Source organism: Centropristis striata, chromosome 19 (assembly GCF_030273125.1).
Source record: "Centropristis striata isolate RG_2023a ecotype Rhode Island chromosome 19, C.striata_1.0, whole genome shotgun sequence".
In the NCBI taxonomy this organism is placed as follows: domain Eukaryota; kingdom Metazoa; phylum Chordata; class Actinopteri; order Perciformes; family Serranidae; genus Centropristis; species Centropristis striata.
Window position 1 is genome coordinate 28,086,812 of NC_081535.1, and position 15,479 is coordinate 28,102,290.

The following is a 15,479-nucleotide window of genomic DNA, read 5'->3' on the forward strand; positions in this document are numbered from 1 at the left end:
CTGACAGGATGTAACTTGTGTTGAAGTAGAATGTGGATAAATCAGAAAGATATGCAGTATTAATCGCCTTAGCTTGCTTAGAGCCAACTTGATCTGTCTGGTAGACAGAGAGTGCTTAAATAATCATAAATGTTGAAATCTAATAGTTTTAGCTAGAAACAGACATTTTGATGATGTTTTAGCTCATGGTTGTACATTATGCTACAGATAGTTCCCCCCTCCTGTGTCTCTATAGGTGTGTTTTGGTTGTAACATTAATTAAACCAACCATCTACTCCATTCAACTGAGGAGAAGGGCTGATGTGCGTCCTAATGTCTAAAAGAGAGTAGAGGAAGTAGAGGAATAACCTAAAATATCTGATAACATAACAAAACCAAGAGAACAAAAGCTTGTTCTAAAAAGTAATTTATTAACATCCTATAGCAAAATACAATTAATAACAAAATACGTTATTTAAGATTTTATCAGACTTTCAGAACAGAGCCTCATGTTTACTTGACATGCAAATGTTGTCTAACATTAGTCCTTTGTGACAAATATAAAAAGAAACACATATTTACATTTAGTGAAAAATTATTAGATTCTATTTACAGTTGAATTATTTAGAAAAAACAAGTGCTCCCTTCTTAATGTACAGCGTTACAGTTCAGCAGCCGTCTTTATGCTGGACAAGCCTCAATACTGACAACATTGACCTGCTCCCCTGCGCACCGTTTGGCCCCCACCTCACATTCAGTCATCGTCACGGTAGCACTGCCGACACCGGAGCTGACGCACAGGGGGGCGGAGTCTTTAGGGCAGGCCGACGCAATCTGACAAACGCATTTGGATTCTAGAAAAGAAGAATAATAGTGATTATATGTACTGATGTAATCACACAAGTTGGGATGTTGTCCAAAATGTAAATAAAACAGAAAGTTAACAATTGTCTAATCATGTGTGACATGTATTTTATTGAAAACTGTATAAACATTTTATGTTGAAACTGATCTAATTAGGGTTATTTATGTTAGGGTTATTTATGTAAGGGTTAGGGTTATTTGTGTTAGGGTATTTTATGTTAGGGTTAGGGTTACATTATGATAGGGTTAGGGTTATTTATGTCAGGGTTAGGGTTATTTATGTCAGGGTTAGGGTTATTTATGTCAGGGTTAGGGTTATTTAAATTAGGATTAGGGTTATTTATGACAGGGTATGAGTTATTTATGTCAGGGTTAGGGTTATTTATGTTAGGGTAAGAGTTATTTATGTCAGGGTTAGGGTTATTTAAATTAGGATTAGGGTTATTTATGACAGGGTATGAGTTATTTATGTCAGGGTTAGGGTTATTTATGTTAGGGTAAGAGTTATTTATGTCATGGTTAGGGTAATTTATGTTAGGGTTAGGGTTACATTATGATAGGGATAGGGTTATTTATGTCAGGGTTAGAGTTATTTATGTCAGGGTTAGGGTTATTTATGGTAGGGTTAGGGTTATTCATATTAGGTTTAGGACTATTTATGTTAGGGTTATAGTTAGGGTTGTTTATGTAAGAATTATAATTGTATATAATTAGTATATAATTAGTCATTTATGTTATGGTTAGGGTTATTTATGTTAGGTTTAGGGTTATATTATGTTTTACGCACTGTCCTAACTTTTTTTGGGTTGTATAAAAGTTGAATAACAAAAATAAAACCCAAGCTGTAATAAGTATTGTGTTTAAAGATGGTCCAGCAGACTCACCCTGACAGACTGTCCCTGGTTTGCAGTTCTCGCAGGACGTGAACGTCTCCGCTGGCCAATCACAGTTGCTGTTAGTGGCCAACTCAACGCTCCGCCCCATACACCGCAGAGCTCCCAGCTGACAAACACTGAGCAAACGGGTTCTTGTTCCCATCGTGGCACACAACTGCAGAGAAGTCCTGAAAAAAGACAATACATGGAAAGATTTAAATTAATTATTATTATTTGTTTTTTTTAATGATATTTTTTCCCCTTGGAAGCATAGTGCATTCACATGAGAAAAACATATTTGCAGTTTTTCTATATTAACAAGATTATTATCGCAGATTTCTGAGGGAAGCTTTATTGGAAATAAAAATCTGCTCATTTTTTTTAAATAATGACATTTTCAAGCAATAATAATAATAATAATTCAATTGTTAACTTTCTCATTACAGAAATTAAGGGAAAAAATCAGAAAAAAAATAGCATACTTCTTTTTTCAGGAAAAACATTTTTTGCAGAATTTTGAGCTATTTATCTTATTAATTCAGAAAAAAAACTCAAATCTTTTTTTCTCATGTAAATGTGTTATACCTCCATATCTCCACATCTCTGTTTGTGTGCTGCGATAAAAAAAGATCGAAAATCATACTCACAAGCACTGAAATGGCATTTTGCACACACACTCATCTTTTCCTATGCTCTCCCATGGCTTACACTTCAAGTTGGCTGGTGGAGGGGGAGCTGAGGGCACTGAGAAGAAAATATAGAAAGCAGTCATAGTTTTTTTCTGCTTCACTCTAGGGGCCAAAAACTCAGTAAATACTCAGTAAATGAGATTTAACTTTAGTTATTTTAATTAAAGGTGCAGAAATTTATTTTTTTGCCACTAGGGGGCAGTAAAATGGAAAAAGAAATATCTCACAATATATTGTAATTATATTTTTAAGTATGAACCTGTTGAAGCTTTTTGAATCTGGGAATAAAAATACTGTACCAGCGTTACAGTGAGCCCTGTCCGGTGAAGGAGACCACTGCAGACTGGGACTACACATGCTATGTGACTCCTCTGCTTCCAGCACTGACCCCTCAGGACAGGACAGGGACACACGGTCTCCAATATGATAGGCTACTTTGGTGGGCGTGGCTATAACTTCACTATTGAGCTGAGGAATCCCACACGTGGAACCTTTGAATGGAAGAGAGGGATTTTGAGAAAAGAAAGTGAGGGAAACAGCACAACTTTATGATTCCTACAATAACAGCTTGAGGGTGCCTGAGAGTGAATATGGAATAGTATTTAGAAATGATTCATCCTGTCACGATGATGGTAAAATATGTATATGCTTAACTGATGGCAACAAAAGTGAATCACCTTCATCAACCTCCAACTAAATTCCATTTAAATCTCTGACAGTAAGTGGTTTCTTTGAAATCCTGTTGAGGAAGAAACAGCAAAACCAAACCAAACTAGTGATGTCCCAGTGAAGCTTCATGAACCATTTTCTTTATTTTCTGAGCCCACTAGATGGCGCTCTCTGTTCAACAAAGTCTGAAATCATTTACCATTGCTTGAGCCTTTTTCTTTAATTCAAGAGCACCATCTGGTGGGCTCATAAGATAAAGAAAATGGTTTATGAGGCTTAATTGGCACATCACTACCAAATACGACAGCCCCTTTCAGACTGCCGTTTCAAGATGCAATATTTACGTCTCTGTGACCTTTTCGGCTTAAATCTGAACAGCCCAGAGGCTCTGTACCGCCTTCGGAGTTAGTAACAGGCGTTAAATGGGCGAGACTGTTCGAGGCGAGATCAACGTGAACCGACAAGACAGAAAATATGTGACTCTGTCATGATTCCACTGTCTGTTAAGTAACTTATATTCCCTTCATGTTTCATATCTGGTGTTTCCTGTTTTATTTTGTGATCACTCACACCTGTCTCTGTTTCAGGTTCCTGTCTGCCCCGCCCCCCTCCTTCTCTATGTGCACCCAGTGGCAGCAATCTCCGTGTCTGAGCACGGCTGAAGACCTATCTCTTCCAACAATACCTCGGTTAATTCGTGGGCGCCTAACTTAATTAAAAAAATAAAAATAAAAAAAATAAAATGCTCTTCTTCTTTAACGTAAAGCACTCCTGTAGCAATTACAGTTGGGTCTTAAAAGTTATGTACTTACTTGGTTCCTGTGGTCTAAGGCTAGTACCATCAGGTTGGATGCACTTATTGTAAGTCGCTTTGGACAAAGGAGTCAGCTAAATGTAATGTAATAAAAAAAAATGTTTTGAATATTGGAACCTGATGTCTGTCGTTGCATTTGAGTCCTGCCTTCTGATCTGTGTCCCTTGACACACTCAGGTAATAAGGAATTACGTGGACTGTATCATCAGAAACACGGCTCTCACTTGAGTCCAACAGTAATCAAATCATCTTAAGAATCCAGAATCTCTGCCACCGTTGCCGTGGGGACGCAAGTATTATGCCGTTGTGGAACCTGAATGAACGTCCTAAGGAGAAATGACAGCAGAGCTATAACCTCCCTGGCAGAGTTAGTGGAGTGCAGACGTACTTTTACAAAGCTTCCCTCCAGTCCTCCATGTCTGGTTTTCAGTGCATTCAGCCACAGCGTCCCCACTGAGGTGATAATCATTTATGCAGGAGTACTCCACCCTGTTTCCAACCAGGTAAAAGTCTTTGGGACTCTGAAAAAAATACAACAATAGCAGCTAAGCTCAGTCACCTCCTGTGTCATACAGTAACTAGAACAACCTGGTCTCACAGAAATCCGTGAAATAGCCACGGATTTCGCTTAACTCAAAATCCGTGGAATAGCCACGGAATCGCTCAAATTTCCGTGAAACTGACACGGATTTTGCTACAATGCAAGTTAATGACATGTCATATCCCGTGGCTATTGGTTTGTTCCAAGTCACATGACTTTTAAGGTCCCAGCGGTCAGAACAAAAAACATGGCTAACAGTTCTCTCATTTTTAGTGAAAAATCAATATTTTGACTTAGTTTCTGCATAAAAATGGATTTTGATCACATTTCTAGCGAGAAATATATGTTTTATTTTCTAAATATTCACTCAGTGAATGTACATAATCATAATCTGTCATTAATTTGCATTGTAGCGAAATCCGTGTCAGTTTCACGGAAATGTGAGCGATTCCGTGGCTATTCCACGGATTTTGAGTTAAGCGAAATCCTTGGCTATTTCATCCTTGGCTAGAAACAACACAGATTGTTATTATTTGTTTATTTCAAATATACTACAGATTTGAGAACCCAAAGGACCCAAAGGGCCTGCTGGTCTCCAAGCTGTAAATACATGTTAACACATCAATCAGGCCCACCCACCTGAATATATCCGTTCCTGAGGTTCGGAGGTGCTCCACATGTCTTTGGTGGAGTCACAGGGAGGCCGAAGCACTGAGGCTCCATCCTCCTGCACACAAACATATTACAATGAGAAAACTGAAATAGTAGACACCTGCTGCTTATTTAGCGTCTCTGATATTCCAAACAAGTGTGTGGATTAGATTAGATTAAACTGTATTGGTTTATGAGGACCTGAGTTCCTGAGTCGAACCAAGTATTTCTGTTGCCTAAACCTAATCAAGCTTTGACCAGTGGTGGAAGAAGTATTCAGATCATTTACTTCAGTAAAAGTACTAATACCACACTGTGAAATTACTCCACTACAAGTAAAAGTTCTGCATTCAAACCTTACTGAAGTAAAAGTACAACATACAGTACTTGAGTAAATATACTTAGTTACATTCCACAACTAGCTGTGACCAACATTAACTGTATAAAAATGTGATTATTAGTAGTCTATGTTCTTGTATGGGTTGGAGGTTCAGGTAGAGCCTTGTTTCTTACTGTAAGTGCTGGATGTCTGTGTCCTCACAAGGCTTCTGCTCCGCCTGGAGTCCGGAGCAGTGCTGACCACCACTCCTGGGGGCGGGGTTGTTGCAGCTTCTGGTCCTTGACTTTTGACCTCCAGAGCAGGATCCCCAGGAGGACCAGCAGCTCCAGCTGCCATGGATCACCCCTGAGAGAGAAAGAGGGATGGAAACAAAGACATAATAAATGAAAGTGGGTTAGACCTATTCAGTTTGTTGAGGACTTCAAACCTGGATTAAATTTTGATTTATCTAATTGAGATACATCACATTTTAAACTAAACAGGATTATTTTAATGCTTTCTTTACATGTTCATTTAAGGTCATCTATTGTGAGAGTTTGATGACTTTTTTCTATATCATGAAGCAGGTTTAGGTGCTATATAAATATAGAGAGCAAAAGAAATTATGTATTATTGTAGGCCAACCTGGAAGTAGCATCACCATTGGGTCTATTGTTTGAATTAACCTATGGGATTTTTGCATTGGATTTTGGATGATTGCAGAAAATAAGCTCAGTGGTAAACACACGTTTCTGATAGAACTGGGGGAAAAATCGTCACAGCATATTATCACGATATTTTGCGTAGCAATATTATATGGACTTGTATCCACCATGTATCGTTCAGCGTTGCCAGGATATCATGTTGGGAAGTTGTTGGATGAACGCTGCAAAGTTCGGCTTTTTTTGTTCCATTCAAAAAAATTGAGAGCAGTGAAGCTTGTTGTTTTTGAAAGTTTGATAAAATGCTGCAGTTGTTGTCGTCCATACATGTTTGATATCAGTTCAGTTCAGTTTGACTGAATACTTTGTTGGTCAGTCTGTGGGTTTGACTCTCATTGTGGAGAAATAAAAAAACTGAAGTGAGATGAATACACTCAGAATTTTTCTTATTGGACAAAATAATTCTTGATTGAATGTAATTTTGTGGACACAAAATGCAGCTAAACAGTTAAATCGCAATATATTGTATCGCAATACCCAACATATCGCAAAATGCTTAAAATCACAAAAATATCGCAATAAAATCGTATCGTGACTCAAGTATCGGGATAAAATCATATTCTGGGGATTCTGCTGATTCACACCTCTAGTTTCTGATGCTTACGCGTTTTGTTCAGCAGGATAATCTTCACAAATGTCATTAATCATTAATCATTCACCACTTTTATGATGTTTGAAGCTTTAATGCAGCCGACTAAAGTAAAAAGCTAACGTTATGCAGCCCATATTCCACCTTCAGGCGTCAATACTACTGTAAGCTTCTGATGTCACAACTGTCCTATATATAGGTGTAGGTTAGATTATATATAAGTGCCGCTACAGTGTTACTGCTGCAACAAGCCCCCAGGAACACTGTAGGGATTTGAAAACAATTTGACACAGTAGTCAAACCATGCATTAATAACAGCTAAAACAGATGTCTGTAAATCAACTTCCCAGTCAGAACTTTTGAATTAAATCTGGTTATATTATATTTAGCATTCTCCATTCTCCCCTCAGGGTTTTGTGGTTGTTTTACCCGGTTGTTCTCCGGTCACAGCCCCTCTCTCGCAGGCTCGTCCTGATGTTCCTGGCCGGCAGACGCAGCGACACGTGGAGCCTGTCAGCACCGGCTGCCCGTTGTTCTGGCAGGGCCGGCAGTGACAGGGATGCTCCTCCGCCAGGTACTCCTCTGTGGCTCTTTTCATGTGGAGCTTCTTCAGACCTGCACACTGCACTTCCTTCACCAGCTCATAGAGAGGACGGAGCTGGAAGACAAGTTATTATTAATGAATGTGCTTATATAGAGAAGGAAGAACTACACGATGTACTAGAAACTAGTAAAATAATCAATAATTACCATATTTGCATAAATATATGAATAAAAATGTATTTTATTTCCATCATTACTGTAATAATTGTACAGAAAAAGAATCCTGTAACTTTATGTACCCATGTAAACATTAGTATGTCTGGTAGGGTCATCCCTATGCTCGGGGAACATAGGACCCTTTTTTAGAAAAAATGTCCTATGTTCCCTGTTTTTCCCAAAAAGGGTCCTATGTTCTCCTGTAGCAATACATACCGTATATGTTCCCCGGTATGTATTATAGCAATCTATCAATCTTTACGGTAGACTCTCAGCAGGCCTACCGTCACATGGCCCACCTTAGCTCAAGCAGCCCAAAACTAAATTTGCACAGCAGCTACTTTCTGGTTACTTTGCAGTTCATTTTTTGGGGTTTTAAAGAGGGTTAGGCCTATTTGCCATGGAATTTGGCAGTAATGGTGGAAAAAGTAACAGACTGGGGAACATAGGACCCTTTTTGGGAAAAGCGGGGGAAAAGGGTCCTATGTTCCCCAGTCTCATACAAAGAGGGGAACATAGGACCTGCTCCCTGTCTGGCTAACTAGCTAGCTTAACTACCTACAGTAGTAACCCTGACCTTTTTGTCTATTTGGCATACCCGAATGAAAAAGCTTATATTAAAAGAATAAGACCAAAATGCAAAGATTTCATATCAGTCAAACACTAAGATACAACCAAGCTGTGTACCTTCTGGTCTACGACTTCAGGGAAGTCTTTGACAGACGAGGCCCAGTTATCGTAGACTTCTCCGTTAGCTTCTGGGTTGTCCAGATCCAGAAGAGACAGAGCGCTTTGAAAGGCTATATCTCCTCCGAACGTGTTGACCTTAATGGGCATCTTGTTCACACTGTGTTCTGCAGACAAAAAGCAACAAAGTTCTGTCTGATAGTCAAGTTTAAACTTTTTTAATGATGTGCCAATGTAGCCTCATGAACCATTATTTTTATCTTATGAGCCCACCAGATGGCACTCTTGGTTTGTTTGTTTTTAAAAAGGCTCAAGTAATGGAATTGGTTGTTGAATAGAGAGTGCCATCTAGTGGGCTCAGAAAATAAACAAATAAGTACATGAGGCTTCATTGGGACATCACTATTCAAATCTAAACTTAGGGGGAAAAAAAGATTGGATAACTGATATCTTTGACCGTTCAGGGCACATTGTGTAAATTTCCACTCTAAATAAGAAAGCTTTCACTTACGGTTGCTGGTAGCTAAAGCTTTTGTCAGTTTTTCACAGACGGTCGTGACCTTCTTCCTGAAGAGACGGCGTTTCACCTTTCTCCAACACCTCTGGTAATCTATATTGGTAGTACCTTTACAAAAACAAGGCAGGAGCAAAATAGTAAAAATAGCAATGTAAAGGAACTGATAGCATAAGCAACATTATTATTATTATTATTATCAAAGTTCTTACTGGACGATTGGAGCGCCTGGCGGTCTAACTCCAACATGGCTTGGTATTCCCCTCCGAGTGAGCCCTCGGAGAGGTAGTGTGTGCCGTATGTCTCAAACAGCTGGCGGTAGGCTGAGTAGTCGTATGTGTACGGCAGCGAGGACAAGGCCTTCCAGAAGCCTTCAGACAGAGTCAGATACTGAGGGGCCGAGTTCTGGAACTGGGCCAGCTCCACTTTATTCTTCAGGATTATGAGTTTGTAGGCCTGCATGATAGATATGTTAAGACTGGGATGTCATTGTCTGTAAGTATTAACAAAGCCCAAGGACAACAGTATGAATACCTTTCACGTCCAACTTGTACAGTAACATGTTTAAAGTAACTGATTAGTGAAGCAGATCAGGTTAGATATGACTTTATTTATCCCGCAGTGGGGAAATTAGTCGTCATAGCAGCTCAAGATACAGACACATAGGTATAAAAAACAGAAAACAATAGTGTAAGTGTGATAATATTACAATTAGACGTGGGAATCAGCAGAACCCGCAATACTATTTTATCCCAATACTTGAGTCACGATACGATATTATTGTGATTTTATGCATTTTGCAATATGGTGAGTGTTGCGATACAATATATTGCAATTTAATTGTTAAACTGCATTTTGTGTCCACATAAGAGAAAATTCTCAGTCTATTCATCTCACTTCAGTCTGTTTATTTCTCCACAATGAGAGTCAAACCCACAGACTGACCAACAAAGTATTCAGTCAAACTTAACTGAACTGATATCAAACATGTATGGATGACAACAACTGCAGCATATTATCAAACTTTCAAAAACTTTAAGCTTCACTGCTCTGAATTTCTTTTAATGAACCATAAAAAAAGCCTAACTTTGCAGCGTAATTTCGACAACTTCACGACACGATATCCTGACACACATGATGATACCAGTATCTCCAGTATATTCCTAAAAGTGAGCCCGCTATGGCTTCTGGTAAAAAAACAAAAAACAGAGAAAATACTGACAGCCTGCCATTGGAACGCTAAATATCGATACTTGGTGGCCATACATCAATATAATATTGCCACGTAAAATATCGCAATAATATGCTGTATCGATATCGACAATATAGGTATAATAATACAGTAAAAAAATGCATTACCTTATCCTCAGTGACCTCTTTATGAAAAGAGCGGCGGTCGTGTCCAAATAAGGCGTTGGACGTGATGTGCTGCATGTAGGACCAGGAGCTCTCGTAGGATTCATCGCTTTCTTCATTGTTTACTGTCACCTGCAGCACAGAAGTTCAACATTTGGTTTATTTAGAACAGCTGCTGTGAGAATAAGTACTTTTTTATTAGCCATGGCTCCATGGATGACATTATTTGTAGTGATGTTCCAATGAAGCATCATGAACTATTTTCTTTATTTTCTGGGTCCACTAGAGGGCGCTCTCTGTTCAACAAAGGGCTGAAATCACACTCAATTAATATAGCTTGAGCCTTTTTCTTTAAATCAAGAGCACCATCTAGTGGACTGGTTCATGAGGCTTCATTGGGACATCACTAATTATTTGTGTGTTGCTCAGGCTGTGAGGTTAATGAAGGCAATATAAAATACTGATGACTGAAAGGGTTACAGACTGTGGCCAAGTCTGGAATACCACGTTTATTTTTTTTGCAGTTTGAAAACCCATAAAATTCTCACTAATGAAAGACTGTTTACCTCTATGGGGAGCCAAATGTTAAAGGTTGGTTACAGTTTTCTTGCTGACAGTTATTAGACTCACTTTCCTCACATTTAGTTAATTTTTCTCACATTTGAGACAGAAATTCTATTCTATATCTTTTTTGATTTGTGAGTAAATAAATTAGATTTAGAGCTACTATTTAGATATAGATTCAATATTTTGATTTAAAAAAAAATTTTAATTCAACATTTAGATTTAAATTTATCTTTTTAATTCAACATTTAGATTTAAATGTATCTTTTTAATTCAACATTTAGATGCATTTTAATATTTTTATTGTACATTTAGATGTATATTTTAGATTACAAATAAATTAAATATAAATGGAATTTTTAGATTTAACATTTAGATTTTGATTTTATAATTAGATTTCATTTCTAGATTTAAATTACATTTCAGATCAAATATCTAGATTTAATATTTAGATTTAAATTTAATTTTTAGATCTAACATTTAGATAAATATTTTAGATTTAAATTAAATGTTTTAATCACATTTTTTGATTCAACATTTAGATTTAATATTTAAATGTAACATTTATATTTACATTTTAGATTTATATATACTATTTATATTTTATATTTGTATTTAAAAGTTCCGTCTCAAATGTGAGGGGAATTAGTTAATTTTTTTAAGTAGATCAGCTGGAAAATTCTGTATTATTTATTTTAAAATATCTCACATTTGCTAAGTTTCTTGTTGGACTCACCTCAAAGTTGTACCTGAGGATGTTCTGTGGCAGTCTGAAAAAGACTTTATGGTCACCACTGAACACCTTCCTGCACTGCCCTCCAAAGCTCAGAGTGTTGATCACACCTGCTCTCAGTTTGCCTGTCAACACGTTGTACCTGTAGAGCACGACACAACAGCTGTTATTTAAATTCATGAACACTGTAAAAAAAACAGCTGTGGTTGCCAGAACTTTACCGTAATAAATACGGTGCAACTTTTTCTAATATTACGGTAAAATTATATTAGCACTGTTGATTTCACATTTAAGATTGCCATTTTATTCCATATTTTACCGTAAAAAATAAAAAAGTTTTTACATCAAAAGAAACGCTGTTCTGCCATATGATTGTCAAGAAATTACTGTTTTGTTATAGATATGGTGTTTAGTACGTTTAACTGTGAGAAAAAGTATTTTTACAAAAAATAAATGCAAAAATTAAAAGTCATGGTTTGTATTACAGTATATGTTTGTTACAAACATGGTACCAGAGTATTTTACAGTGGAGTAATGTTTTTGTTTTTTTTAAATGTAAAAAAAAACACTGTTTTGGCTGATATATACATTTACAGTGTTTCATTCTTACTGACACTGAATTAACCCATTTATTATTTTACGGTCTTTTGCTGTCATTGTTTAGCAGTTTTTCCACCGTAAAATATACAGGCATTTTTTACAGTGAAGGTAAAAACCTGTTTTTTAGCTGTGTTGTGGTTATAGCTACTCACCCTCTGCCTGTGAAGTCAGAGTTGGGAGGAGTTTTGTCGAGATCACATGAGTAGTTGCTGCCGTCTGGATCACAGTTTCTCTCATCCAGGCCGTCCTCACAGTCCTGGTCCCCGTTACACACCAGAGACCGGCTGATACACTGACCTGCATCATTTCACATTGCAAGAAACATTTAGGAAAAAAAAAAAAACAGTGATGTGATTGTGCCAATGAAGCCTCATGAACTATTTGAACTATCTTTATCATTTGAGCCCACTAGATGGCGATCTTGATTGAAAGAAAGACTCTCAGGCAATGGTAATAGAGTGTGAGTATTTAGCCCTTTGTTAAACAGAGAGCGCCGTCTACTGAGCTCAGAAAATAAAGAAAAGGGTTCATGAAGCTTCACTGGTGCATCACTAGACACTAAACACTGAAAAAGGTCCTTCTTTTATCATATCTGTAAAGTCTTTTTGAATTTAAGAAGAATGTGTAATTAAGTATTCAGACAATGGAGAGATAAACCCAGCACAAACTTTAAATAAATAAATAGATATTGGGCACTTTTTCTCCATTTGACCAATAGTTATAAAAATGTAATTAAAAACTTTTTGTTAAATACGATGTATATCACAACATACCAGAGGTACAGCGGAACCTGTCTCCACAGCCTATTGCCAGGGGACATGTCTTCGTTGGGACACATGGTTGTGTTTGCGTAGCTTCTCCTACACATGGCAAACCCCCATACTGGCCGTACACCTCCACATGGCGAGTCCGCACCTGAGAAGGAAGAGACCATAAACATGAAATGAATTAAAGACGTGAACAAATGAAATTATCAGCAGAGTCTGAATTTATTCACTTTTTTTATTTATGCTGGCATCAATTTAGATGCAATGGAAGGCACACTGAATACGATGTCATGAAGCTGTAATGAAACAGTGATTTTGTACTTTTTGTCAAAGATGGAGGCAACCTCTATTGGATTATATACCTCTAGTACATATATTTAATACGTCTTCAAATATGACAAAAAAATATCACAGTATCAGTCTTAGAAATTTCCAGTGACCATGCCTGCATTTCAAGCTTAAATATATATAAGGCTGAAAAAATAATCCAAAGCAAAGTGTCAAAACTGCAGTTTCTCAAATGCTCACGATCCCCATAGATCCCCATGAGAAAAAATACCCACATTTTCAGCAGACATAAACATGTTTACAGCCTGGTACAAATATGGTTTTGGTCTCTCTAGCTTAAATCCATATTCATAACAACTATACAGGGGTATATGCTAGGTTCTTATCCCAGTCTATGAGTCACACCAGTATTGAAATTGGTTGTATGTTGCAGCAAATATCACTTATTTTTAACGGAATCTTTATTATAAACCTGGATGGGAAATTTACAAATCTGCACAAATCTTCAGTTTTGACTCAGGAATTTGTGCCTCTGTTGGAATTATGAAGGGTAGTTTAAAGCTTCGGTTTCAGTATTTTGCAATTAGTAGTGATGTTCCAATGAAGCTTCATGAACCATCTTCATTATTTTCTGAGTCCACTAGATGGAGCTCTCTGTTCAACAAAGATTACCATAGCTTGGGCCTTTTTCTTTAAATCAAGAGCGCCATCTAGTGGACTCAGAAAATAAAGGAAATGGTTCATGAGGCTTCATTGGGACATCACTAGCCATTAAGGTTACCTTTAATCACACCTCCAGTGTGAGTCTAAATAATGTTTCACATGTGAGTATCTGTACCTTTGTACTGGAGCAGCCATCACACTCAGACCACTCTCCATAAGAGCCCCATCTGCAGTTTACAGGCTGCTGACAGCTGAGAGGAAAGGACACCAACCTTGTTAAAAATATTTTTATATATCTGACTTATACAGCAGCAGTAAAATATGATTAGGTCAGTGAAACTAAACCACAGGTCTTTAAAAACAAATGTTGTGCACCTACCAAGCTGGGGACAGGAAGATGACTAACAATGCCAAAGAAGAAAGAGCTGCAGGCAAATTCAACTGTAAAGCAAGAAAACAGAGAACTCAATGAATCTTGTTAAAAGATAATCAGAACAAATGAAACCACTTATAACGTCCCATTTTAACAGTATGCACCATTCATAAAGGTCCCATTTTCTCCATAAAGTTCAGATTATTATTGGTTATAACAGACAATATGCTTTAAAAATGCTCATTTATATTAGCATAGATAAAAATGAATGTATTAATTGTATTTGTGTCACAGTCACCATCCTGTGGCGTTCAGAAGATGAGGCACTGAAGAAGGACATTAAGTTTTGGAAATAATTTCAATACATTGTTATATACTGTAGCTATGGATACTAGGTTAGTTTAATTGTAACTAATACGTCAGGAATTGATGGTGCCTCCAGCCAATCACAATTGAGTATTCGCCCAAACTATTGATCAAATAAATTCACAGAGATAAACCAGGCCAGATTCACAAAACATTCTTAAGAAGAAAATGCTTCTTAAGTGCCACTATTTTCTTAACTTTGCTCTTAAAACAAAGTTTAAGAAGATTTGGTATTCATGAAGAAATGCATATCTTTTCTTTAGTTTTTTTTTCTGAATTTTCTTCTGAATTTTTTCCTAGGATAGAACTTCAGAACATATGAGATTATTGAAAACAACATTCTCAGATTTCTTCTCATATTTCTTCACAACCTTAAGAGAAGTCCTCACCAGTCTTAAATCAGCTACAGTGAAAAGCAAAGTCTTGATATGTATTTACATGAACATTTTTTTAATTAAATTTATTTGATTTCTTTAATATTTAGTTTAGCCCAAGACAATGTGTTAACAAATTTATTATTTTGGCAGTTGACATATAATTGAAACGTCCTTTCAGTCTGTGTGACATGTTGGCCTATTCCTAGATTACACTACAATGTACTCTTAGTAAATCACTGACGTAGTTTTTATATTTGATATTACTTAATTAATGATCTAGTGATCTTAAGTTAAAAATCTAAGAACTTCCTAAGTGAGAAAACTAAGAAGACATACGACAGTTCTTAAGAAAAAAATGGTGAACATTTAAGAACATTCTTAGGAACATGCTATTTTTTTCTTAAGAATTTTCTTAAGTTTTATCTTAAGAAATTTTTTGTGAATCCGGACCCTGAATAATAAATGTTTACAGTACCTTCATGATGTTCTCCTCTCGTCTGGTCCGGTGCTGGAGCTTTCTGGGTCATATAATGAGTCGGGGAGGGGGGATTACACAACAGATGCCCAGTCAGGAAATTCCTTGTTGAAGAAATTTAGATTCATCCCCATCCACCCCCCTTTTGTTCACTTGTTGAGTCATGAACAGAGGTTCATTGTTTGTTTGTTTCCACAGCTTCAGTCCAAAGCCAGGCGTCTTGCTCATTTACAGTAATGTGCACT

At 37.0% G+C, this 15,479-nt stretch overlaps 1 protein-coding gene across 1 annotated transcript; it reads right to left on the minus strand.

Moving 5' to 3' along the window:
• Positions 1–390: 390 nt before the first annotated feature.
• c7b (complement component 7b) lies at positions 391–15,428 on the minus strand. Its single transcript, XM_059358471.1, has 18 exons — positions 15,235–15,428; positions 14,023–14,084; positions 13,819–13,894; positions 12,699–12,840; positions 12,078–12,222; positions 11,329–11,467; positions 10,032–10,160; positions 8,885–9,128; positions 8,670–8,783; positions 8,159–8,325; positions 7,142–7,370; positions 5,596–5,767; positions 5,071–5,158; positions 4,279–4,411; positions 2,707–2,898; positions 2,366–2,462; positions 1,728–1,906; positions 391–833 (listed from the first exon to the last, which is right to left on the minus strand). Exons 1-18 carry the CDS (start codon positions 15,238–15,240, stop codon positions 661–663), a joined length of 2,487 nt encoding a protein of 828 aa, XP_059214454.1. The 5' UTR covers positions 15,241–15,428; the 3' UTR covers positions 391–660.
• Between the last annotated feature and the right edge of the window lie 51 nt (positions 15,429–15,479).

Excerpts from the sequence above, each read along its gene's own strand:
- c7b (XM_059358471.1), bottom strand. Across the intron at positions 10,161-11,328 it reads TCCTCAGGTACAACTTTGAG|GTGACAGTAAACAATGAAGA; the intron begins GTGAGTCCAACA and ends TCTGTGCTGCAG. Across the intron at positions 5,768-7,141 it reads TGTGACCGGAGAACAACCGG|GGGTGATCCATGGCAGCTGG; the intron begins GTAAAACAACCA and ends TTTCTCTCTCAG.